General features: G+C 38.2%; 2 protein-coding genes across 3 annotated transcripts in view; one reads left to right on the top strand and one right to left on the bottom strand.

The window, feature by feature from the left end:
* LOC142340212 (intraflagellar transport protein 81 homolog) overlaps positions 1-20,185 on the bottom strand; it is a 31,523-nt gene extending 11,338 nt beyond the window's left edge. The window contains exons 1-7 of the mRNA XM_075390729.1: positions 19,945-20,185; positions 12,899-13,005; positions 12,365-12,551; positions 5,922-6,017; positions 5,290-5,469; positions 4,520-4,657; positions 1,084-1,245 (exon numbers count right to left, since the gene is read on the bottom strand). Coding sequence (XP_075246844.1) covers positions 1,084-1,245; positions 4,520-4,657; positions 5,290-5,469; positions 5,922-6,017; positions 12,365-12,551; positions 12,899-13,005; positions 19,945-20,172 — 1,098 coding nt within the window. The 5' untranslated portion in view covers positions 20,173-20,185. The remainder of the gene's footprint in view (positions 1-1,083; positions 1,246-4,519; positions 4,658-5,289; positions 5,470-5,921; positions 6,018-12,364; positions 12,552-12,898; positions 13,006-19,944) is intronic.
* Positions 20,186-20,375: 190 nt separating this feature from the next.
* Positions 20,376-23,165, top strand: LOC142339601 (calpain-8-like). 2 transcript variants are annotated; one of them, XM_075389751.1, is made up of 2 exons: positions 20,376-20,392; positions 21,671-23,165. In XM_075389751.1, the coding sequence occupies exon 2, from the start codon at positions 21,751-21,753 to the stop codon at positions 23,098-23,100; it is 1,350 nt and encodes a 449-aa protein (XP_075245866.1). In that variant the 5' UTR covers positions 20,376-20,392; positions 21,671-21,750; the 3' UTR covers positions 23,101-23,165. The 2 variants fall into 2 exon arrangements, with proteins under 2 accessions (XP_075245866.1, XP_075245867.1); XM_075389752.1 differs by lacking the exon at positions 20,376-20,392 and adding an exon at positions 20,603-20,659.
* Positions 23,166-26,949: the final 3,784 nt, after the last annotated feature.

The raw sequence follows: 26,949 nt of genomic DNA, 5'->3' as shown, positions 1-26,949 counted from the left end.
AAAGATAAGATTAAATTTGATGCCCTATGATTGGAAGTTTTGTAGTGAAGAACCTCTAGTTTTTTTTTTACTTGAATGAAAGATATTGGGATCTAATTGAATAAACTTTACTCTTAATCACAATACCAAACATACCCGGCAGATTGCCGGAAAATAGCCGCCGTTGATTCCAATAAGCATGATTGGGATTGAACGAATAGAATATATTGAAAAAAAAAGATTTTTGTACAAAAATATTTTTTAAGTCCGATTTATTTTGATGGCATTTCGTAGTTGAACATACTTCTGTTTCTTAGAGAGAGGCTACAGGGGCTACTATCAACACCGATAAGCATTAGAGGTGGTAACTAAGACTTATAGGAACGACGTTCAAATAGCGGGCATCTAAAATTGGGCTTTATGGGTTTATCCCGTTTCTATTTCTGACTTCAATTTTTTATACTGACTCTGTTCATTTTGAATTGCTTTGCTGAGCAACTGATGTTCAAATTCACTTTTAGCAGAATGAGAGAAGAGAGAAACTAGCCTAGAGAAGTCAAAAAGATTTCACGCAAAATGTCGAAAAAGCGGCAAAATGGTAAAGCGAAAAAAAGTTTGACGAAGTAAAAAAAAAAAAATACGAGCGCAATAATAGCCGGCTGAGAAGATGAAGGCGGCTATTAATTAACATAGAACAAAGTCTATCAATTGGTAAAATACGTCAAGCTGAAAATTCATTTTTTGTTTCGGTACGACATGAAAAGGTCCACAAAGCTCGCAACAGCCAAAATTTATGAACTACCGACTACCGTCGTGAGAATTGCTCTCAAACGATTGGCGTAGGACTGACGCATGTTGCAGCCGTAAGCTTCGGCAGTCTAGTCTGACTGATTGAGTGAGTGCAAGAGAGATAGTGGGGGGGGGGGGAAGACGGGGGCATAAGTGGGAGGTGACCAAACCCCCAGAGGAAAAATCGGCAGCACAAAATTGAACACAAAAAAGTTAACAGGGCTAATATATTTGCTAAACTATGCTTGAAAGCAATTGAATGTTTATTCAGCGCTCGAAAGCGTAAAAAGCACTTTCATAAGAAAACTGACTGACCAGTGCGTTAAGTCCATTGGTGTCCTCGATAGGACCTACTTCTTGTAGAATGTTGGATGGAATTTTCCACATGTTGATGACTCTAGTCCACTCGCCTGGCTGTCTTTCGGAAGTTTCCAACACACTCAGCTTCTGCTCCAACTCCGCCTCCTCCTTCTCCACCTGTCAATTAAAACAGGCTTCTTCACTTAATAACATTTTCACAACCCTCATGGCCATGAATTAATGCCTCAGACAGTTTCGGTGAACAGCACACTTAGAGACCAGAGAGCCGAATGGCTCTAAGAGAACTTAATGACCTTCGGGCGTCACCTGTTTATCCCGTTTTTGAGGACAAAAGTAAAAAAAAACACAACCAGTACCGAATTAAAATCCACAGAATTGAGTGAAATATGAAAATTTCTGACTTTAACAGAAAACCAATTGAACGTATCGAGCAAAACAAACGAACTCAGTAAATTTGAAGAAAAACATTTTTTGAAAAAAAATTTAAATTGTAGATACGTTTGACGTTCAGGCATTGAAAGTCAATATTCAATAAAGCAGGAAATCGCGAACAGACATTGCCATCCAAAAAATCTTGCATGAAACAAAAAAAAAACACCAGCAGAGGCAGCAAACAAAATTGTCAAAAATGAATGACAAAAATAAATTATATTTTCTGAGATTTCTTGGTGTTAATGGTGGTCAAAATTTTAAAATTAAATACAGCACTACACACTATGAAATAGTCTCCTCAAAACAGTTTTGGTGAATCGCATTCTTAGAGATTAGTGAGGCGCAGGACAATAAAAGCGGTGCACAGCCACTAAAAGCTTTCCGGGCTTTACCTGTTTCTCCCATTTTCGAGGACGAAAAGTTAAGAGGATCGGACGAAATATCTTTGCAAAACGCATAAAAGACCACAGGACTAAAATAATTGCTATAAACTTCGTGTGAGAATAACTAAAACCTTTAGTAGTAGCTTTTAGGTTGCCAGTTTTTTTTTTAAAAACCACTAATTTGCAGGCTAGAAGAAACCATGATGGTTTATGGGAGATAAATACAACCACATGTTTACTGAAGAAGATAAAAAAAACGTGAAAATTACAAAACATAACATAAAAAATTAGAAAACGTCTTGAGGTTAATGGATTGAAAAAAGTGTCAATACGACTAAATTTTACTCAACAAACCATTTAGATGCTCCATACAACCTCTATTAAAGAGGTTTAAAAAGAAAAAGATTTAAAAATGACAATTTTTTTTAAAAATGGAAGAAATTGCAGATTTGACTACAATGTTTGTTGCTAATCTCGGCGTTAGCAATAAAAGCAGGTCACAAAGTTCCCGAAAAACACGTCTACTGCACAGGGACTATATCAACAACAACCGACCGCAGGCCAGGGCCAAACTCTCAAAAAAATTTGAAATTTTGACAAAACTTGGAAAAGAACTAATTTGGGCTCAAAAACTTGAGAACATGAATTTTTCACATCAAATTTATGCCTTTCTAGCATTTTGAGCAAAAATGCACTTGAGAGGTTACTATAATTTACTCTATGTCTCTAATGTCTCCTGGGTTTTACTTTATCTCGTTTTGAATGCTGAAAGTCATCAAACAAATGTATCAAAAAATTCAGAAACCATTCAGATAAAAAGTTGCTGGTAAACAAAATTGCATAGAAACCAGCAGGACTATTACAATTGCTACAAACCTCACTTGAGAGCAAAATGCGAAAATCAAATACAAACTTTTAATTGATCTTTTTATGGTTGAAAATTGTCCGAAAAACGAATGCCGTTCTGACCGTTATTCATGTTAAAAGTTAGAAAAAGACCAAAAATTTGGCCAACGCATTGCGAGAATCAGATGCTGTCTGATCAATCTTAAAAAAGGCAAAGCAAATAGGGGGGTTGTGTCATTGGTGGGGAGGGGGAGGGGTCCAATCCACAAAAATGTCCTTCAAATAGAGAATTCAAGCATATAAAGCGAAATCGGTGTGGAATGTGGGTTCAAAGCCTCCAAGAATTGATATTCACACTATGAATTTATGTCTCATCAGCTTTTTCGGTGAATCGCAAACTATTAAGGCTCTTAGCTCGGGATTTACCAGTTTATCCCACTTCAAAAGACAAAAAAAACAGCCGACTAAACGTCGGAAGAACTGCTCTCGAACGACTAGTGGGAGCTCTAATCAATTGCAGCCTGCTTCACTGGGGGGGGGGGGGGGGCTAAATGGGACTACGAAGTTCAATAGTGGGCTTCAAATAACCACATTAGAGGTTAACATATACCACTATTAAGATTTTAAAGTGAAAAATTGCACTTTTCGGCGCACTTTTCATTCACACAGTTTCGGCGCACTTTTCATTCAACTTTGAGTATAAAATTGCCGCCAATTGAGTTCAGCTGTTTGAGACTGTGATTGAGATGGGAATCCTAGATCACGCAAAAAAGTCAAGGGCGTAAAAGTCACTCAAAAGTCAAACCGGTCAAGCGGAAATTTTGCATAAAAAAGACACACACGTTTACAATAATTGCTTCTCTACGAGAGCAATTAATAAACAGAAAGTCATTTTTTAATTCTGAGCACCAAACAATTGAATAAGTAGATAGATAGATATATTAATAGATAGATAGATAGATAGATAGATAGATAGATAGATAGATAGATAGATAGATAGATAGATAGATAGATAGATAGATAGATAGGCACACATCAAGAACTAAGTTTAAATTCACGCCACGTTAATTGGCCGAATTGAATTTGGCCTGGGTCGTTCTTGAATTTTTCTTAAAAAATGAGCTTTGAATCATTTTTTTGACAGTTCAAAAAATTTTGACAACGCTTCATTCGCCGTCAAAATTTCATTATGATATCTTACACCACTACTGATCACCGCGTGTTCAAGGTATTTAGATATAGCAATGATTTTATCTTATTTTCTCGTCCGATTCTGAAAATAAAAATTTGCCCTTGGTAATGGAATGCTAGAAAAAATTTTAATGGCCTAACAATAACCACCCTTCACATGAATTTGTATCCTCAACGATTTTGGTTAATCGCATTCTGAGAGGCCAGTAAGGCATACGGCGCTAAGATAACTGCTCAGCTGCTTCCTCTGGGGTTTACCTGTTTATCTCGTTTTTGAGGACAAAAAAGTCAAATAGTCGGACGGAAATTATGAGATGAGAAATCTGTAGTACGAAAAATTGCATAAAACGACCAGCAGAGCTAATATAATTGCTACAAAATTTGTTTGAGAGCAGTTAAAAAGGCTAGCATCAAGTTTTGAGCCTCAAGTACATTCCAGGTTTAGATAAAGGTTTGGGCGAGAGTGCGGGCACTTATATAGCGCGATAAAATTGATTTTTAAATTTTATTTTGAGATGCAACATAAATTACGGTGAAATGCATTAGATGTCTAAAAAAATAAGGGAACTGAAACTGACCTCGGCCTTCATCTCGCTTTTATGTCTGTACTCTGCCAGAATATTCATCATCAAGTCTTGTGGATCTGGTGCCTCCGATCTCTGCAGCTGCTCTAGATGTTTCGTCTCATACTCGTGTCTTACTTCTGCCACATCAAACTAAAATACATCTTAAAACTAAAATCCTGTTAACACGGCGAAAGCAACAAATTCCCTAGATCTACGATCTTTAAATTTTCCCCTTGTCTTAAATCATCGTCTAAAGGCTTTTTAAATACAAAACTAACACTAGCCTTTGATCCTGGCTTTTACGCGACACGAACCTATGGACTGACTAACTGACAGTTTCTTGCTGACAAATCGAATTTAATTCGCCAATTCCTATCTATTTTTTATATGTGATTGAAACTTACAAGTAAACCATTTTATGTAAGTACGTTGAAAGTTCTTACACTTTAACTATCCAATCTCGCCCTGAGCTCCTATTTGTCGCCAAAGCCCCGAAAAACGTCTCCGGCCTTGCTAAAATAACTTACCTGACGTAGCAAGTCGCAACAGGTGTAATTGAACCAACAAGAGAAATGAGCAGCTTATCTAATTTGGGTCATTATAGCTATGATTTACAGAACCTAACTGAAGTTTCGAATTTTACTATTCCAGCTGATAGGATTTGTCTGACCAACGAAGATTCTCGAAACTTAGATTTACTGACGTATTTACTTTTCCAAAACCAATGAAATAATAGAGTTATGATCAGGATCTATTGGCAATGCAGCAATGGTGAAGAATACCTGATGTTTCCTTGTCTCGTATTCCCTCTGAAGTGCCTCGCTCTCCTCTTTCAACTGTTGTATGGCAATGACCTGTGTGAAGTATTTGCTGCTCTCTGGGTCACTGGCCGCCATCTTGCTCTTGTTAGAAGACACCTTCTGCTGCAGGTTCTCGATCTCAGCTTTCATCTTCTCGAAGTCCTGCGCAAATAGGACACTTGGTTGAAACATCATTTCAAAAAAATTGAAGTTGTCAGTCTGTGCAATAATTTGTCAAGACCGGCAACCTGCATTTAACAAGACTAATTTGAATTTTAAACTTTGAATTAATTGTAAACTTTCGAAATATTTCCGACATTAAGTACAGAACGAGTCTACTGCCCGCGAGAGAAATCTTTTTCAGTATCGGCTATATTTTTCAGTATCGGCTATACCGCAAATCGTATCAAAACTGGGTGAATAGTTTTCACTTCCAGAATTTATCAATTTGACGACATACAGCGCGTTGACTAAAAACAAAACGAACTAAACTCGCACGATTAATTTATTGCCTCAAACCCCGAGAAAAGCGAAAAAAGTTTGCAGAGCAAATGCATCATCTTTGCAGCTCAGAAGTGGCAGGTTTCGGTTTATCAATGAGAGAAATGGCTAACCTGTCTGACTTCCTCCAAGTCACGCTCTCCCTTCTGCTTCAGAGCATTCTTGTAGTCTGTATGCGACTGCTTGAAGATCTGCTGCAACGTCCGATACTGAAAAACAAATAATAAATAACGGTGTCTTACTTTTTCACTCCTATCTATTTAACTCCCTATGATTTCACCCCGATTTAATCACACCTATCTTTTATTCCCTCTATCACTTCACCCCGATTGTAATCTTTTATATAACAAGGACTCCTAAATTAGTAAAAAATGATTACTTGGCTATGCCTCAGCGGCCCGTGGGACTTGATACGAAACTATCACAACCAAACGTGGGATTAAGCGATCCTCTTAATTATGACAACAATTGGCTATTTGATGGGATGAAATGATATTGGGGTGAAATAGAAACAAAAACTGCAATTTAAAAAAAATGCAGAAAATTTTAAATCTTATCGTATTACACTGCAGAAATTTTTAAATCTTATAGTATTATATTATCTTATAGTATTGCAGAAAATTTTTAAATATTGTAGTATTACACATCCTATAGTTTTTTAAATCTTATAGTAGTATCTTATTGTATTATTGAGGGATAAAGTTATTATAATTTAGGGATAATTTATTTTGGTTAATATCACCTATACCAATTCGGTTACACCCACTATTGTTCTGCTCTAGTAGTGAATTTTTACCTGCATATGATTAAAAATTTGGTCTTCTGACCGTTGTTTCAATCTTTAACTATTAAATGTTATTTAGTTAAGGTCGGACAGATAACTCTCGAACGACTGAAATAACTGGAACGAATTTTGATGCCAAAAACATTCCATCGGGTTGTCAATAAGACCTTTGTCTTAACAACTCAAGGCTTCGGTCATTAACAGCCGATACTCAGTTTACATGTAGCCAAGATTAACTGTAATTAAAACAGAACTGCAAAACATAGTCGGCAGGCTGCCCGGAAATAGCCGCAATAGACGCTTGTGGCCTTCCATGAATCAAAACAACCAAAGAAAAAAGATACAGATCGACCACCAGTCCCTTAATATACCACTACTTTTTGGGGTTAGATTCGGAATGTCAATTTTGTGACACATACGGAAAAATCCTAAAAGAGCTTTTTTAAAATTGATATTCGAAATCAAAAAATTCAAGACTAATACTCAAGAATTAGGGCATATCAGTTAGGCAATACTTAGATGCACACTATTGATCTTTAACTAGTAAAGGTTCAAAAAATTTTAAGTTCCATAACTTTGTTTGTTTGTAGTACCAAAACATATAGCTCAAAAACTGTTCATAAGAAGTCATTTTGCCTCATAAAACTCCTTCATCAATTTTTCACGACCAATCATCCAAAAACATCAAAAAATCACAAAAAATGGCACCATTTTGAGCTCAAAAATTCCTAGAACTGACCGCTTAAACTTAAATTAAGGCCATCCCAGCAGCTGCAACACTCTAAGCGCTTGAAGGACTATTAAAACCCACTTTGGGCCTCTAATAAACCTGTTTATCCCGTTTTGAAAGATAAAAGTTATAGAAAATGTGGGAAACATCTTAAAAAAACACAGCGCACCAATATAATTCAAATTCTTTGAAATGTAACAGAGCACGATGTCCCCAATAATAGTCGCTATCGCTTCGCGGCTATTAATAAAACAATTAAACATTTGTTGATGAGCATTTGATAAAATGATGTTCAAACACGTGACCTTTTATAGTTTACTAATAAGCCTTTAAAATAGTTTTGGTGAGAGAGAGAGAGAGGGAGAGAGAGAGAGCGAGAGAGAGAGAGAGAGAGAGAGAGAGAGAGAGAGAGAGAGAGTAAATTTATCCTGGCCCACTTAAAACGGCAAAACTTATATAAATGCATTTTAAGCAACAATCAAACATCATTTGAGACAACGGAATTAATCATTAAACCAAAGTATCCACAATAATTAATTATAGGGCAAGGACTGAAAATAAGGCCATGAAAAGACACGCAACGAGGTCGTTAGACCTGCTTTCCAGCTTGCTCTACATTTTTAAACTGATAAACTTATTACACAAAAACCCAAGACAGCAAAAATGTGAAAACATACTTTTGCCATCAAATAAATCTTAGAAAAAAAACTGATCACATTTAAGCATAGAATCCAACTTTAGCATCCTCCTACTGCCATGAGCACTTAAAACTGTATTTACTCAATTGGCCAATTTGACGGAAAAAGTTCAAATTGCTACTTGTTCTATAGTGTCAGTTTCGGAAAGAATAATGGTCAAAAACTATGTTAAGACATGTAAAATTTGAATTTTCATTGCAAAAATGAGCCCGGCACCGCCAAAACTTTGACGTAGAATTCAGCAAAACATTAAGCGATTTAGTATGAGCTTTGATTCACCTGAAATCATTTCAAAAGATTTTACGAACAAGCTCATCGTTCGCAAGTATGTAAGAGTCTTTTAATTAATGGTAAATATCGAAAACCTGTCTCATGCTTGCGTTAGTCTCCCCTTCAGGGAGAAGACTTTGTATTTTCAGCAGATTAAACGGAAGAGAGGCACGGTGACGAATTGAGTTTCGCTCCATTTTGGTTTTCGAGTTTGGGACTTTAATTAACCTTAGAGATGCACGTTTAGTGGACACACCTGATGTTTCCAATTGAAACATATCATTCAAATACTTTCCTGTATGAAGCCCGTTTAAAGATTTCAGAACAAATTTCAGAAGCTCAAAAATATGTAAGCCGTTAAAATTTTATCAACGAACAAATCATTACTATGATCGCGGCGTTTCCGAAAGATCATTTCATGTATTTTTTTCTGCAACTGATGCACTACAACTAGTGAAGAAAGAGTGCAGCATCCACAGACCAGTATGTCGTACTGCATAATTCAATTTAAAAAGCTTTTATAGTATTCAAGCAACTGGTAACGTGGAACAAAGTGCCTTAGCTTAGAGATTACACAGCATTTCCTGCTCAGTCTTGCAACAACCAATTTGATGTGCGAACGGAAGTAAAACTTTGAATCAACTGTTATACCAAGATATTTACATTCTTTTTTCGGAGCAACATAATCAGATTCAATTTAGAACGGATGACTGGAAGCACTTGATTTTGTATTCAATTGAAAGGTTTTAGATGTTAAGCTTTAGTTTATTTGCATTTAGCCACTTCGTTATCTTTAGAAGTTCGGCATGAATTTCGTCACTTGAACAGTTCAAACCACATATTAGTGTCGTCGGCAAAAAAATAAACATCAACTTGAGAGCAAGATTTTGCTAGATAATTAAGATAAATCAAAAACAAGAGTGGCCCAAGGATTAATCCCTGGGGAACACCACTGTTAACATTTAGCCAATTTGATGACACACCCGCTATTGTAAATTTTGTGAACTTTCAAATAAATGGCTTTTAAACCACTTTAAGGCATTATGACGAATACCATATATTTGCATTTTGAGTAAAATTTGGTGATCTAATGTGTCAAAAGCCCTCTTGAGGTCAAGAAAAAAGTTTACGGTTTCTACTTTACTTCTCCTTATTTTTTCGGTTAATTCTGCCAATGCATCAATTGTTGAATGTTTTTTTTCGGAATCCGAATTGCTTAGAATATACTAGATTAAAATTCTCCATGATCTCATAGGTTCTGGAGAACATTGCTCTCTCATATATTTTGCTACAAACCATTAATAGAGATATTGGTCTATAATTATTTTCATACAACCGGGAACCACCTTTGGATAGCGGAATTACCTTTTTGAGTTCTGTTGGGAAGCAACCTTCATTGAAGGATTGATTTAATAGTGAAGCTAGATAGCGAGTGGTCACAGATCCTTTAGCTTTCACAATTATGTTATTAATTTCATCTTCACCCGATGATGTTTTCTCCGGAAGAGATTCTATGATTCCTTTTATTTCATATTCGGATACCGAACTCAATCGAAAAGACATTTCAATATCTCTAGGATAAATTATTGGTTCAGCCGGAATACTTTGCTTAACGTTTACTTTGCTAACGTTTTTGCCAACATTTACAAAAAAAACTCGTTAAAACTCAAAAAAACTCGAAAATTTTTCCGCAAACTCAAAAGCGGATTGATTAGAATCAGAACTAAAAAAAAGGAATCTAATTTAGGAATCATAGTATTTATAGGAGTCCTTCCATTGAGCTGATTTATAGGATTGAATGTTTGTCTTGAGTCTCTCATACAATTTTCGAATTTCTTCATACGCATTTTTTGCTTGCTTGATGCTCTTTTCGAGTCGTATCCGAATGTCTTTATATTTGTATAGCAAAGTCAAATTTGATTTGTCTGTTTTCCATTTCTTGTGCGTCAAATTACGTTGAGTACGTAGATTTTTGAGATTGCTATTAAACCATTTTGGTAGATAACTTTTTCTAGGATGAATATGCTTTAAAGGCGCATATCGCTTAGTAATCGAAACGAAGCCTTATGAAGCTCGTCGGAAGCCCTGCTTCCACAGCAGTAGGTTGTTTTGAGCGCTTTAGTTAGTTCGTGATTCAAAAGGATATTGTATTCCTCAACCTTATTGCGGCGATGAAGAAAAGATGTATCTCTTATAAGCTTACAATTGGTTTCAATTTTTCCTTGAATATTCCATTTGAACAACACAGGATAGTGGTCGAAAAAACTTTGATGCTCAAGAATATTGCAATCACAGAGCAAATTTTATAAATAAAATGATCAATGCACGACTCCGAACGATCGGTGACTCGAGTTGGTTCATTCGGTAGAAGCCGGGAACAATTGGAGTTGATTGTATTTACATAATTTTGTGAGAGTAATTCAAGGTTTCAATATTGAAATTCCCACAAATAACCGTTGGAAAAGTTTTCGATTTGAAATTGCTCTGCATTTCATCCAAAAATTCGACAAACTTCATTTTGTTCGCCTTTGGTTTATTGTAAATTACTACTAAACGAAAAGGATATCCTTTCTCAATTTTAACAGCCAATGGCTCTTCTAGCATGTTATCGTAGGTTGTTTGGCAAGCGCATTTATCATTTATTTGTATCATTACACCGCCTTCTTTTTGATCACGATTCATCGATAATAAACTTTTATAACCATTTACAAGAAAAGAATGCGGATTCTTATTTTCCGACAGCCACGTTTCGGTTAAACAAAGGATGTCTGGCGGAGACTCAATACTATTTACAAGTGCTTCTAGATCTTCTTGGTGTTTTTTAGTGAGCACAAATTCAGGCTTAGGACAGAAAGCGAAGAACTACAAGCAATTAATTTAGGTGAATTCAGTACACGATGAAGAGGGGAAAACATTACTCCGAGAATGATTGAACCATTTACTGAACAAGGAAGCCATAACTCAGATTCCTTGCAGCCTCATACAGCTCGATTATCTTGTACTCTCTTGTTTTCTCTGCAAACATAGAAAATTGTGCCTTCTCGTGTCAAAACCGACTCAATTCTTTGATCCTTTTTCATCATAAAGAATTTGGCACGTGCTGATGATATGTCTTCAAGTACCCTGACGTTCGAGGACAATTTCTTCTTGTTTCGCAACATTTCTGTCTTCATGACTCTTCGTGCAAAACGCACAATAATAGGACGCTCTCCTGCTTTGCCACCAGGAAGTCTATGAGCAGTGGAAATATCTCTCGTCGAGAGTGACACCCATAGATGACGCAACATCGATAACCTTCTCTATCGTTTCGAAATCTTTCTCCCCACAAGAATCCCTTCGTCGTTTTGTCTCGCACTTTCTTTCACACCAAGTAATCTGATATTATCCCTTCTATTATAATTCTGCACAGTCTCAGCTTGCACCATTGCTACAAGCCGTTCTTCTTGGTTAAAAAGATCGTCTTGAATTTTTTTTTGCATGATTTCTGCCTTTAGGTCTTCTTTGATTGCCTCGATGGCCTGCTGAATATCGTCGAGATTGGCAGCTTGAATTTCATTTCTTATTATAGGGATAAGATCGTTTCGCATTTGCCCAATGCACGTTGGGACGAGAATACTGATGCGGCTTTCAAATATCTTGTCTATTTTTGACAGGAAAACATCAGCTAAGCTATCCGGACTAGGACTGTAATCAGGTTTAGCCCTCTTTGCATCATGCTTTGAACCGATAGGTGTTTGGCCAAGAAACCGCAAGTTCGGTAGCTCAGTGTCTTTGCTTTCATTTGACATCTCTGAAACTATTTACACGTTTATAAGTTTATCACAACAATTAGGCTAAATTATATGGTGGCTTCAAAATTTTAATTTACGACTGCCCAAGTAAAAGTCATTCAGTTGATGCATCCCACCATTTCTTCACATGAGACTTTTACCCTTTCCGCGAAAGCGTCATATGTTTCTCGAGCGTTTGGTGAATAGATAATTTAGAGTATCTATGCCTCAATAGAACTAATAGTTCTCTCATTTATTGTATTAAAAGGGAGGAATTAGAAGAGATGGCATTTTACAAACTAACATTTTCCCACGAGTTAGCTACATCCTCATCAGCAAGGTACTGTGGCTCTGGAGGCGGGTAAGCGAGGAACTTGGAGAGGAGAGCTCTCTCTGCCAAGTAGTCATACCTCTCAAGAAGGTAGTCCAACAACACCAGCAGGATCTCTCGATTCTCCTCCCGCGTCAGACAATCTTGGATGGTCGTCAAGCTGTAACAATGATCGAAGCTAATAGTATTGATTAGTAGCAGTAAGAGAGCTATTATTAGTAAAAAAAAAACAAACTTTTAAAATCAAATTTAGTCGCTCTAAGTCGAATCAATCTTTCCCTTACAATTTTTTTTTACAGTTTTTCATCAGATTCTCAGCAGTTATTCTCTACGACGAAGCGAAACATTCAATTTCTTTTCACAAGTCACAATAAATTTCTCAACACGGCATTGGCCAAAATGTCTTGATGCAATTCGGTAGCTACCAGTAAAGTATTTCAAACGACTCTAAAGAATTAAGCTCAATGGATCGAGAACTTCACACGAGTCGGAACAATGAACACATACGCTGGTTGGAAGCTAGCATCCTTGCCTGCCACTTGGGTCGTCTTCTCAACCACGAATCCCACAGACTCTTCCATTGAGAACTCATCATGCACGTTCAACTTCTCGTCCTAAACAAATAACGGGGGTCTCCAATAAAATTCTTGAAAATGGTAGTATTAATTCCAGTTGAAGAGTTCAGCAGATTCAAATAAGCAGAAAGAAATTGTGATGGACAAGAGTAGGCAATTTTGAAGAACTGTTTTTAAAACCCTTTATTAGTCGACTGTACCCATACCATGATATATTGGCTGGCGCTTACATAATTTGGTTTGAACTCAGTCTTTGTCAAGCTACACTGAACAAAACTTTGCGGCACCTCATAAGGAATGCGAACTTTTGCGCTTATGAACAAACACTGCTAGCACAGCCCCTATGAAAGTGAGTTCAAACAAGGTAGATCTGCAAACTGATGTTTTTCAACTGTGTTTTCCCCTGACACAGAATACGTGAATTCGAACAACATCTCTAGCGGAGATTATCTGAGACTTTGAAAGAACCCCCTGTCACAAAATGACAGTAAAAACTAGAAAGTTTCTAACTGAATGATGTTTGCTCAAGAATGGAGATGGCTATTCTCTTATCCACAAGACAGCAAATAATTTATAGACAAACAATGTCTATTTTGAACTGGCAGATATTTCTTCCTGATTGTTATCGAGAATTTAGACATCTTCAGTTTCGAAAACTATTTTAAAGAAACCACAGACAGCCAATCAGCTCTGGAACATGAACCCACGCAGACCACGAAACTATTTGTAGCAGATTATTTGCAACCTCAAGAAAATGACACTCTTGTCTAGAGAAATCAAGATCAGACCTGCTCTTGTAATAAAAAGCAAGCCAACAATAAAATTTAATGTCTACAATAAAGTTTCAAACATAAGCTTTGGAGACATACACCTTTGTGATAGCAGCCATAAAACTTTGTCAAAAAGAAATTTTAAGAACCAATAGTGTGCAGGCACATGGCGAGGATCGAACAACTTTTTGGTTTCCAAATCCAAGATTATGGTACTTAGCCCGGGAATTCTCCCTTGTCGCAGACTTTACCGGGTAGAAAAATTTCATCGAGGGTTTTAGATGTCACCCAAGCCAGAAGGCCTAACGTTTTTATTGCAAGGTCACCAACAGATATTAGAAGTCACCCCGAGATCTAAGAAGTCAATTATAGCGTGATTCCCCTTGAGGTCCTGTTAGTTATATCCAAAACAGACTTCCTTTTGATATACGATCTCAACACAAATTAATCCCAATTTTGTGTTCAAAGTTGAAGATGAAAAACGTTTGTGTTCAGGTTCAAATTTGAAGCAAGTTTAAGTTCACAAACCATTCAAGTTGAAGAGTAAAAACTACAAATCAGAACTTTTGAATTATTCTGATTTTCACAGAAAACTTCATCAAAAGTACCTATTTACTATTAAAGCTACAATTGACATGGACAAGATGTGCCCGGATTTATAAAGAGAAAAATTTCTGAACGCTTTTATACTATATTGCACTCATCAAGCAGCGCCAGGCCTTTTAAACGGGGAAAATCACCAAACTCTTACTTAATTCACAAAAAATTAAACCCACTAGACAGATAAAAATAAAAAAAAGCTTGAGAATCCGCCAATTTAACATGGAAGTTAAATTTAATCCTTGATTAAGGTCATCATTTTGGTATAAGAATGCACCACTCAGTTCTAAAAACCAGAGACGATTCTCCTCAATTGAGACATTTCAAATAATTATGGTCGAAATCGAGTCAAATCATGGCCAGCAACGAACATTACAGATCAACGGGAAACAAGAACGTTTGACACGCAATCACTCCCTTATCCATTCTCATCAGCTTATAACAGAATTAGCAGTTCAACAACTCGGACGCTCGAAGAAAATGTGAACCTCAACCACTCAGAAGCTAATGAACCATGTTTCAAGACATTTGGCAAAGAGTTATCTGCAGAACCTCGTTAGACGATCAAATTATATGGACTTCGATGAACATCCGGTAACAAAAAACGACGTCTTGCTGTTGAAACCAAACACCAAATAGATTCTTCCTATTGCGAAAAAAAGTAGGGAGACATCACCAAGACGAGAAACAAACAATGGTAACAAACAGCGGATTGCGGTACGTACGCTCTTCCCACTTTTGATTGCTCACAGGTTTTTCCTCTTACGTCTAAGACATCCTGGGTTATGCCAACATCCACTGAATTGGAGCAATCCCATTTGGATAAATGACATTTTGTGCGGAAAAAAGGCAGCTCCCTGCAAAGCAACCAAACAAAACATAAACCGACAAATGTCGGAAGAATCGCTCTTGAACGACAGGCGAGGCAACTTAATTCAGGGGCTGTAGCCTAGCTCAATTTTTCTTCATGGGTGCAAAAACCTTTCCCCCGCCGGGATTCGAACCACTGACACCAAGCACTTCCAACTGCGCCATCAGAACCTTAATCTTGATTTACTGCAACCAATTTATATTAGCAAGAAGCTTTACTTCGGAGTAAGAGCAAAAGAAATTACTCAAAAATGAAGAACAAAAGCGTGAAAAAGTCAATTGAGAAGTCAGAGAATATTCTAGAAGAAAAGCGCAAAATTGTCAAGCGAAAAATTTGTATAAAAAAAGACACACACGTTTACAATAATTGCTCTGAACTTCATTCAAGAGCAATTAAAAATCTCTCCAAACAAAAAATGTCAAAATAATGCTTAAACACACTTTTGGAGACACACGTCCATGATAAGGCATAACACCTTCTGATGAAAATCCTTTTTTAAAACCAAAAGGAATATCAGACAGAGGCAGATGACAGAGATCGAACAATTTTTCGAATAACGAATAAAAAAATAGCACCCAGGAGCAAAATTCTTCTAACCATAGATATTAACCATAGAGACGTAAAAATAAAGATTTTTTCATGAGTTTGACTTCACTCGAACTAAACCTGGTTTTTTGGATAGAAAAAGACGTAGAACAAGACAGCACATCCACAGACGAGTTATTGGCATCAACATGGCATCGCTCATGAACAAAAAGATCGAACAATTTTTCTTTTAACAAATCAAAGAAAATACGACTAGGCAGCGAAATTCTTCTTTGCCGCGGAAGTTAACAGAAATTTTTCAGAGTTTTTCTCAGAGTTTTTCTCGGGTCACCATTTTGGTATAAGAATGGACCACTCGATTTTAAAAACCAGACGATTCTCCTCCATTGAGATGTTCCAGATAATTGTGTTCTAAACGAGTCAAATCCTGGCCAGCAACCAACATTAAAGATCAACGGGAAACAAGAACGTTTGACACCCTATCATCCCTTATCCATTATCAACAGCTTGTAACAGAATTTGCAGTTCAACAACCCGGAAGCTTGAAGAAAATGTGAACCTCAGCCACTCAGAAGCTAAGGAACCATGTTTTAAGACATCTGGCATAGTTATCTGCAGACCCTCATATTATTATTATTGGTTTAAGCACCATTTAAAACCTCAACAGTACAGGAAAATTAAAACAGATAAGTTTTGAGTTTTCGCCTGAATAAAGTTTCAGATGGTATAAGTTTCAACTCAAAAGAGATCATTAGACGATCAAATTATACGGACATCAACGAACACCCAGTAAAAAAAAGATTTCTTGCTGTTGAAACAAAACACCAAATAGATTCTTCCGATTGCAAAAAAAATACGGAGACATCACCAAGACGAGAAACAAACAATGGTAAAGTGGATTGCGGCACGTACGCTCTTCCTCTTTCTGATCGCCCCGGTTTTTCACTTCCGTCTAAGACATCATGGGTTATGCCAACATCCACTGAATTGAAGCAAACCCATTTGGATAATTGACTTTTTGTGTGGAAAAAAGACAGCTCCTACAAAGCAACCAAACAAAAATCTCTCCAAAAAAATGTCAAAAATAATGTTTAAACACACTTTTGGAGACACACACCCATGATAAGGCATCACACCTTCGGATGAAAATCCTATTTTAAAGCCAAAAGGTGATCAGACAAAGGCACATGACAATGATCGAACAATTTTTATGATAACGAATCAAAGAAATTAGGACTCAGCAGTAAAATTCTTCTTTGCCGCGGACGTAACCATAGAGATTTTTTCATGAGTTTTTATGAGTAAGACATAGAACAAGACAGCACACCCACAGACGAGTTATTGGCATCAAGATCAAGCCAACTTCCAGATCGTGATCAGACAGAGACACATGACGAGGATCGAAAAATTTTTCTAACAAATCAAAGAAAATACGACTTAGCAGCGAAATTCTTATTTGCCGCGGAAGTCAACAGAGATGTTTTCAGAGTTTTTCTCGGGTACATCAACAGATGTCGAAGATTTCACCATTTGAAGTCCTATCCATTCCCCATGCAATCATATTCGATCAGTCCAAAAATTGTTTCATTTGACAAAAGATTTGGAAAAAACGAGAAAATAATCCTCATTTAACGGAACGCTACCAGCCCATTCAAGTCCTTCATTGTGCCCACGGAAAATGACGCTGCTATATTTCCTTGGTGCAATCAATCATATACGATAATAAGAATGGATTCTCTTCGGGACATGCGGTGGACCGCAGGGCAGGATGAACATCTACTAGGCGATTCAATACAATTAATTCGCAAGAAAAAACTGATTTCGAATTAACAACCATGAGTTTCATAACCAAGTCATTCCTCAACATATCCAAAATGACTTTTAAAACGTTTACATTGCAAATGTTATGCAGCTTGAATAATTTGATGTTCGATCTATTGTTCCAGTTCTCATTTTCGATCTATTGTCCCTGGATCTATGTCTTAGCACCAAACAGTGGCGATAAAAAGAGTATGATAAACTTGTAGCCTAATCACGGCAACCATGTTCGGAATATTAGCCGACGTGCAAGTTAGCCAAAAAAGTAAAAAAAAATAGAAGAATTAATTGCTGAGGTAATTGCTGTCAGCAAATATAAGTGCATTATATAATTCGCTTACACTTGAAATCATTGCATTTGGCTATGCCTCAGCGGCCAATGCGACTGGATATGAATATACAACAACCCAACTTTAATATCACCACAGAACTTGTTATTCTCGCAATAACATCTGTGCGTTCTCTATTATGAGCGGTTAATGTCACCTTGTTGGCTAATAACCATTGGGCTAATTTTACTTTCGTCTAATATTCATGGCACACACGGCAACAGTGCGATAATGAATATTACCACACGGTTGTTATCGCCACCGAGAAGTTATCAAACTCCGAGGCGAAGCCGAGGTGTAATGATAACTTCGAGGGCGATAACAACCGTGTGATAATATTTTTAATCAACACCTGTTGCAATCATGTTTTTTTAGACAACAAGTTTATCAAACTTTTTCCATCATTAGTCTACGAGCTTATCACCACTCTTTTATCGCAACTGTTTACTTAGTAACAGTGGTGATAAAAGAGTGTGATAAACTCGTAGTCTAATGCCGAAGTGTTTTTCAAGTGTCGATCGGGCATTAAAATTTATTACACCGGCAGTTTAATTAACTGCCATTATCGCATCAGTTGTTGATTAAAGTTATGCAACTGTTGTAATCCCAATGAGAGTCGATGAAAAACATGGCGACACGGTAGTTATCGCCCTCTCGAAGTTATTAAACTACTCGGCTTCGCCCAGGAGTTTGATAACTTCTCGATGACAATAATATTTGTGTGGTAATATTCATCAGCACATGTGTAATAAAAGATTTATTGTCATTAAATGTGTAATTAAGTCGACATCATAGGGCTCATGGCCGTTCAAATGAAGCTTCAAATAAACACAGAAAAATGAAGCAGCATAAAAGGAAAGAAACAAGTTTCGAGGAATACAGAGCAATTAAAAATGTTCGATAAACTATTAGCAATAAAAATTAAGCTCATTTCAATTGCGGTTACCCCAATGACCTGATCAGAGTCAGGCATTCAATATGAACTCTATTCCATTATTGCGAAATCAGTAGTTTAATATTTTCAGACTATTGAAGGCATCAAATATTGAAAAGCTTTGATCGGAAACTAACCCTTCTTCTCCTCTTAATTGGCTATATAAATCAAAGTCACACATTAAGTCAATAAGCAGGACTTGTTTGAAGACTGTTTCTGCGTACATTATATTTTCAAGTTAAATCATACGAAAAATGGTTGTCCCTCTTTTTCACCCCTATTCACTTAACCCCTATCATTTAATCCCGATTTATTCACCCCTGTATCATTTAACCCCTCTATCTTTTAACCCCACTATCATTTCACCCCGATTTTAATCTTTCTATAAAATAAGGATTATTAAATTAGCAATATAATCATTTGGCCATGCCTCAGCGGCCCGTGGGACTTGATATGAAACTATCACAACCGAACGTGGGATTAATTTCTCCACTTAATTATGAGAAAACATGCCTTTAATGTCGACTGCTAATTGACGGGATGAAATGTTAGAGGGGTGAAATGATAGAGGGGTGAATAAATCGGGGTTAAATTAATAGGGGTGAAATGAAGTAGAACCGAAAAATGATCCTCGAACGGTTTTGATTTTGTCGGGGGTTGTCACGACCCATGTTATAACATTAGAGTTAGAAGCGAGCGTGAAAACAGCGGCAGTAAGGCGCATTTAGTTCAAAATTGAGAAAGTTTGGAACTATCCGTCACATTTTTCCACGATTTGTGTTTTTGAGCTCTTGTAGAATAAAAATTCTAACGAAGTGCCAATTAAGCAGAAATCAAGAAAGCCTAATAATATTGCAATTCACAAAATTTTGTTTCTGAACTATGTCTTAGATCGTTATTAATAAAATCGAGAATTCTAGCCGTGGATAACATTGAAACACGTCGTGGACAAATATGACGAGGTAATATCACATTTCTCCACGACTTGGTCAAATCGTCAGGAAAAGGCCAAATGTATGTTTTGCGGCGTAATGTGAGAACGTTAATAAAGTAAAAATTTATTAAGAACTCAATATTAAATAGCTTTTATTTTAATTAAGAGGTGGTTACCTCAATTTCCATGGACTGGAACACTTTGAGAATCATAGATAGGATCTGTTTGAGTTCCAACTTGTCTATGTGGTAGAACTCCATCTTGTCCAGGCCTATTTTACTGTGGAGACCATCCTTCTGCAGGTTGCGTGCTATTCTGTTGACATAGAGGCTTTTCTCCATCGAGGCAGAGGAATTCATTGCTACAGTTCTGAAAGACGATTTATAGATGACAGGTTGAAACATACGCGTGTAATTTTCAAAATGACAAGTATCTGCAGTGCCAGATTCTATAATACCTTTACTTATAATACCTAAATACAGTTCCAGTTTTCCAACTTGCAAGTTTGTGAATCAAGCAAGATCACGTGACTCTGCTCAAGTGACTTTGAAAATCTGATTGCTATTTGAAAAGCTGCGCTATTGTCGATTAAAGCCAGGCTTTATCCGTGACTTCATTTTATCAGTGATTGACTTAACATACACTTTAAAACACTCACGTGCACATTTTAAAATGCCGAAAGTCTGCAGTGCCAGAAGTGAACAAGCCAGAAGTTGCTACTTAGCCAGAAGTTGACTTACATTGACTTTCGTCATTTAAAAACGTGCACGTTTCGTGTTTTAAGCATGGTTAAGTGACTCTGCAGAAGTCACTTCGAAATTCTGACTTAATATCTCGAACCGCTTCGCGGTGCTCGATAACCGCCAGAAGTTCTCAGTGACTTCAAGCAGAGTCACTTAACCATTATTTAATGAATATTACCACACGGTTGTTATCGCCACCGCGATGTTATCAAACTCCGAGGCGAAGCCGACGTGTTATGATAACTTCGAGGGCGATAATAACCGTGTGGTAATTTTTTAATCAACACCTGCTGCGATCATTTCAAAATTGGACACAGTCTTAATGGTTTTCCATTTTTACTTTTTGTGGACAATTACATTTTCAAAGGTAAGTGATATTTCTTGGGATCGGTTCTTCGTTTTGTCCTCCTGCGCCCCCCCCCACACACACACACACACACACACATACACACACACGCACGCACCCGCACACAAGTACACAGGCACCCACGCACACTCACAAACACACAATGACGCATACACGCGTTCACACACACACACACACGCTTGCATACACACAAACACACATACATACATACACCCACCCACCCACACACATACGTACGCACACACGTACACTTCACACACACACAACACAGAAACACACACCAAACACACCACACCACACACACACGCACTTACACACACACACACAAACAGAAACACACAAGCGCACACACCGACAAACACACACGCACGCACGCACACACACACATACACCCCCCCACACACACACACACACACACACTTACACATAAGCACACCACACACACACACACTTCACACACACACACACCACACACAAACACCTCACACACACACCGCACACACACCACCCACAACACACACCACACAAGTTTTTTCAGACTACAAGTTTATCAAACTGTTTCCATCATTAGACTACGAGTTTATCACCACTCTTTTATCGCCACTGTTAACTTAGTAACAGTGGCGATAAAAGAGTGTGATAAACTCGTAGTCTAATGCTGAAGTGTTTTTCCAGGGTCGATCGGTCATTAAAATTTATTACACTGGCAGTTTATTTATCTGCTGTTATCGCAACAGGTGTTGATTAAAAACACTAAAGAACTGATTTCGCTATAACATTCTGTTTTGATAGATAAGTCATATAGATCAAAAACTGGATGTTAGGTGACTTCCATGCTTTCTCCATCGAAAATTTTATCACAGTAGAAGACAATGTTAAAACAATCGACTACGCACCATTATGAGGACACAGAATTCCTGTGCAAGAATATTCTTGAACGAGAAGGTCAAGACGTCTTTTGGCTGCGACCCACAGACGTTTCACAATGCCCTGTTTTTGCTCACGAAGGCAACCTAACATACTACTCTAATGAAAGTTTATCACCAGACAGCTACCTATTTTTATGCGTCGCTGCAGCTTTGAAAAAGGTCAACAAATTACCAATTTGGCCGGCTTATAGAGCGTCAGAAAACGGTGACTATTTCAATGGGCGCATCGATGCAAGATTCTACCGGAATGGAATCGAAGCAAGCTTCAACATCGACGACTTGCTTCCTTACACTTCACTTCAAGGTAGCTTCGCAGCAATCTGCTCGTACGGACTCAACTCCAATGAGTTCTGGATCAGCTATCTTGAGAAAGCATATATCAAGTTTTTGGGTTCACACGCGCCAATATTCCAAAAATCAATTTTCGAGTTGATTACAGAGATGACTGGCTGTTTGGTCGAAAGACGAAGAATCAAATTTAAATCTGTGGACAGGGAATGGGCGAAGTACAACATCAAAACTCTCATGAAAGAGTACGATTGCTTTGGTTTTGCTAGATCGGAAGATCACTGGATTATGTTTGAAAAGTCTCCAAAATTTGCTGAAGACGTCGACCTATTTCCATTACGATATGGCAATCTTCCTGAAATCTTAGACGACGTTGCAATGAATGGTGACACAGGAGACATCAAACCCACACTTTTGGATTGCGCCTCTCTCGTCAAACAAGTTGACGATCTCTTATTTTGCTGGTTCCCAACACCCAAAATGTACACTAAAAGCATCATTGGGTACTGGATGTGTGGGAAAAACGCGGGAGGGCCACAATTCGAGTCCACCTACTCAACTAACCCACAAATCAGACTGCTAGTTCACGAAGATTTCCCCGAAGAGGATGGCGACGAAATAAAAAACCAAATTCTAGTTCAAGTTGAATTGCTTCGCCCGCGATACGGCACCATAACTGCCAAAATTTACCAGGCAATGAATACTAGAGATCAACTTGTATCGAAACGCCTTCCTCCGCGATTTCTTAAAAAGCAGAACGTGCTCCTAGAAAGCGAAGCAACGGAAAAATCGAACAGACCATGGGTTACCATGAGGATTTCCTATGCTCGAGACGGGGATGTATTCTTCATTGTGCCCTCACTCCCAGAAAAAGAAATGTGCGGTGGTTACAGAGTAAAAGTTATGTCATCAGTAGTTATTTCTGATCTGGAAGAGAACAACCGACCCGCTCGTCCCAACGAAGTATTCGCCAAATGTCGCAAAAAGACTTGCGTCCATTTGTGAAACCAAGACGTGCAACCAATATTTTAGAGAGAAAATTTGCATAAGACCTTATGTCTTTTCTGCAATCATATTTCGTGCCCGTATATCACGTGAGCCTGCTTGAAGTCAAGTATACTAGCATTGGGGAGGGGGACTAGAGCGATGGGGGTAGAGCTAGGAGGTCTGGGTGACAGGGGGTTCAAATCGCGCAGTGGAGGAGGGTGGACGGGGAGTGTTGGGGGCGGGGGAATGACTGAGGAAGGGGTCAAACTTTTAAGATAATGATCCATCTTCACGTCATAAAATTGTTTCGTCAAAACAGTCTAGTTCAATCGCCTTCTTAGGATAGCAAGGTTTAAGGCTCTAAGAGAACTTAATGCTCTGCGGGCGCTACCTGTTTATCCCGTCAAATGGTCAGACAAAAAATCGGTCAAGCGAGCAAATTAAAAACACTGGCAAAAAAAGGTGATAAACTTATAGTCTAGTGTAATGGATTTCCATTAAGCAATTTTGATTGGACTTAAATGAAAAGAAAGACTAAAAGAAAGGAATAAAAAGGAAAAAGGAGAGGAATTGTGATTAGCAAAAAAGAGAGGACATCAATTTGATTTCATTGGCAAACAGTTGGTTTAATAGTGATATAGAGATAGCAAAACGTTTCAATAAGAGTTTATTTCACTCATCAAGGCATTATTGCCGCAGTTAAAACAAGAACATGTAAAAAAAATTGATTTGAAGGATCAATCTTGGTTAATTAAACAGCACATCACTTCCAGCAACACTTCACCGACCCCCATGCAGCCGACTTCAACAAGACTCCACCCGGCTTCATAAAGCTCCCAAGTGATAAAGAAGTGACTACAGCAGTGAAAAAGCTGAAAAACAACAAAGCACCCGGCCCTGACATGGTGAAGAGCGAGGACAAAGATCCAGGACCCAAAAACTATTAGGAAGGACCTCAACGATATGATCAGGACCAAGGACTCAAAGCTCACCAACGGCTACCTCGTCCCGATTGGGAAGCCTGGTAAGGATCCTAAAGATCCGAGCAGCTATAGACCGGTCAACCTGCTCTTAACATATCGAAAACTCCTATCACTAATAATCCTGCATCGCATCTCAGATAAAGTCGATGAAACAATGTCACCGTATCAGTTCGCATATCGCCGAGGAAGGTCAACCGGAGATATAGTCCTCATACACAAATACCTGATAGCTGGAGCAAAGTCCAAGGGATTTGAGAAAGTGTGTATGGGAATCGACATGTCAAAAGCATTTGACACAATAGATAGAAGCAGGCTCTTAAATATCCTGAAGGCCCGAGGGATCAGCGAACACAATGTCACGTTAATCAAAATTCTCCTCAGCAACACATCACTCCAAGTCAAACAGGGGAAAAACATTGCCAGAGAGTTTAAAACCAACAGAGGAGTCCCCCAAGGTGACGGTCTCTCTCCTATATTGTTCACCCTATACCTAGACGAAGCCTTGAAAAAGATCGATAGAGAAATGGTCGTACCAGATGGTCGTACCGACAGTGGTGGAGAGCGATTCAACAAAAACGACATCGCCCCAAAGAGGAAGAGAAGTGGTCAAAGGCGCAAGTCTCTGTGCCATGGACCCTTTTTGGGAAGGGAGTGGCCCGGAAATAGCCGACCCGCGCACCTCCTTAAACAATTCGAAGGCCAAATATGTCGTCTACACGGCCGAGTGTCAGCTGGTGAGCCAAACACATCGCGAGCTGTACCAGACGACATAGGGGGACCCCAACGGGGTGATTACCCGAGACCAGACCAGACCAGACCAGAGAAATCGATAAGCCCAGCACCATCGACGAGACCAGCACGATAGCCCTGCACGACCATGACTATGCCAAACGGTACAGAAGCTGCTTGAGAAGTCATCTGGAGTATGCCTGACGACGTCGATTTCCTCTGCGATTCTGAAGAAGAAGCAAAAGAGATACTCCAAATAGCCAAAAACGTACTGATGAAGTACAACCTGACAATAAACGAAGCCAATACAGAGATAATTAAGTATACAAAGGATGCAGATCTCAGAAAAGTGAAGAAACTGGGCACGATTCTAGATGAGGTAGCCGAATTTAACCGGCGCAATCAACTAGCTGCCCTCGCCATGATAAGATATCGAATAATCTGGCGGAACCATTACATAAATATTAAAAACAAGATGTCAATTTACAATGTCTATGTACGCTCCATCCTCTTGTACAACTGCTCAACCTGGGTCTCTAACACCACTATCAAAAACAAGCTCGATTCATTCCACAGAAGACAGCTCAGACAATGTCTTAATGTATACTACCCGAAGATTATCAAAAATGATCATCTGTATGAATTGACCAAACAAGAGAAGCTTTCAGAGTGGATCTTTTCCGTTTGTGCCCCCCCAGCTTAGTGGGTGCATATTATTTGCAACCCCCAGACGCACGTGCAATATTTTTACATCATGATTTACTATGCAATGACACGTGCTCTGTCACTGGGGGGAGCATAACGTACTGGGGGGGGGGGGGGCACAAACGGAAAAGATCCTTCAGAGTTTGTGGCCAAGCGTCGAGTCAGTCACCTGGGCCATATCTTACGACGCAACACCCCAACCCGAGATAGCCTTCATTATATCACTACACTGCAACCCAAACCAAAGTGCTCCAACCCGGCGAATCTTATAAAGACGTACCGAGACGATCTGGGCTCCCCCGACTTCCACAACTGGCTCACGAGGGCCCTGGCGAGAAGATTGCAAACAATCAACAGTCGCGCTGAACTGAACTGAACTAAACAGCACACCACAAGTATATAACATCTAGTCACGGCAACAGTGTGATACAGATATTCAACCGTTATCACCATCACGATTTTATTCAATCATTCTGCTGGCTTCGCCTCAGAGTTTTGACAACTTCTCGATGGCAAAAACAATATTATCAATATTATGGTAATATTTACTAAAACACGCAATTTGAAAGTTCGAAATGCTTAAAGTTCAAATTTTGGTTACCGTTATAGGAACTTCTGCTGCTAAAATTTTCGGCATTTTCAAACTTAAACGAGCTTGTTTTAATGTTTTAGTTTTGCCAAATGATATATGATGAATATAAGTTAGAAGCCCGTATTTTTTTTAAAGCAAAAACTGATTTTTACTTGTTTATAAACAAATTTGGAAATCAAATTTTTATAGCATCGGTAACAATACATGTATAAACCTCACATTATGCGACAACTTTTGATGATAACAATCTAGTGGAGTACCATCAGATGATATCTCAATTCCTCAGTAGGCAGGCATGACTAGTATAAGCGTCGGTGGTATATAACAATTATTTTTGAAATTCGATGCAAATTCCAGTCAAATAGTGAGCTCATATTTTGCAAAACTGGATGTGCTAACTTACTTTTGACGCTTTGTATATTATGTAATGTAGTAAAAATAGTACAGGGCTGCGCAGCGCTATCATGTGCCTCAAAGGGTGTCGTGGTTCCAAACGGCCGACTGACATTGATAGTTTTTGTAGTGCTATAGTACCGGAGGGGAGACTAGATTCATAACAAATCAACTTTTATAGATTTCCAATTCTCATGACGCAGCTCTAAAAGATTTATAGTGCCTTGTATTTAAAAATATAGGGTCTTTCCCATTATAGCCCCCCAGCTTTGTGGTCAGATAACCTATAGCCCCCCCCCCCCCTAATCATGGCAAATATACCGTAATGGGGGTGGCTATAATGGGAAACACCTAAAATATATACAAATCAGTGATGTCTAAATTTATATAAAATTTAATTCTCATAACGCAGCTCTAAAGGAGCTATAGTGCCTTGTCTTTAAAATTATATACGCTGCAGTGTTG

Source organism: Convolutriloba macropyga, chromosome 5 (genome assembly GCF_964194025.1).
Source record: "Convolutriloba macropyga chromosome 5, txConMacr16.3, whole genome shotgun sequence".
NCBI classification, from domain to species: domain Eukaryota; kingdom Metazoa; phylum Xenacoelomorpha; order Acoela; family Convolutidae; genus Convolutriloba; species Convolutriloba macropyga.
Note: the sequence above shows the minus strand (reverse complement) of the source record. Positions and strands in the feature narration are given on the sequence as shown.

Coding starts and splice junctions, on each gene's coding strand:
- LOC142339601 (XM_075389751.1), top strand. CDS start 21,751: ATGTTAAAACAATCGACTACGCACCATTATGAGGACACAGAATTCCTG.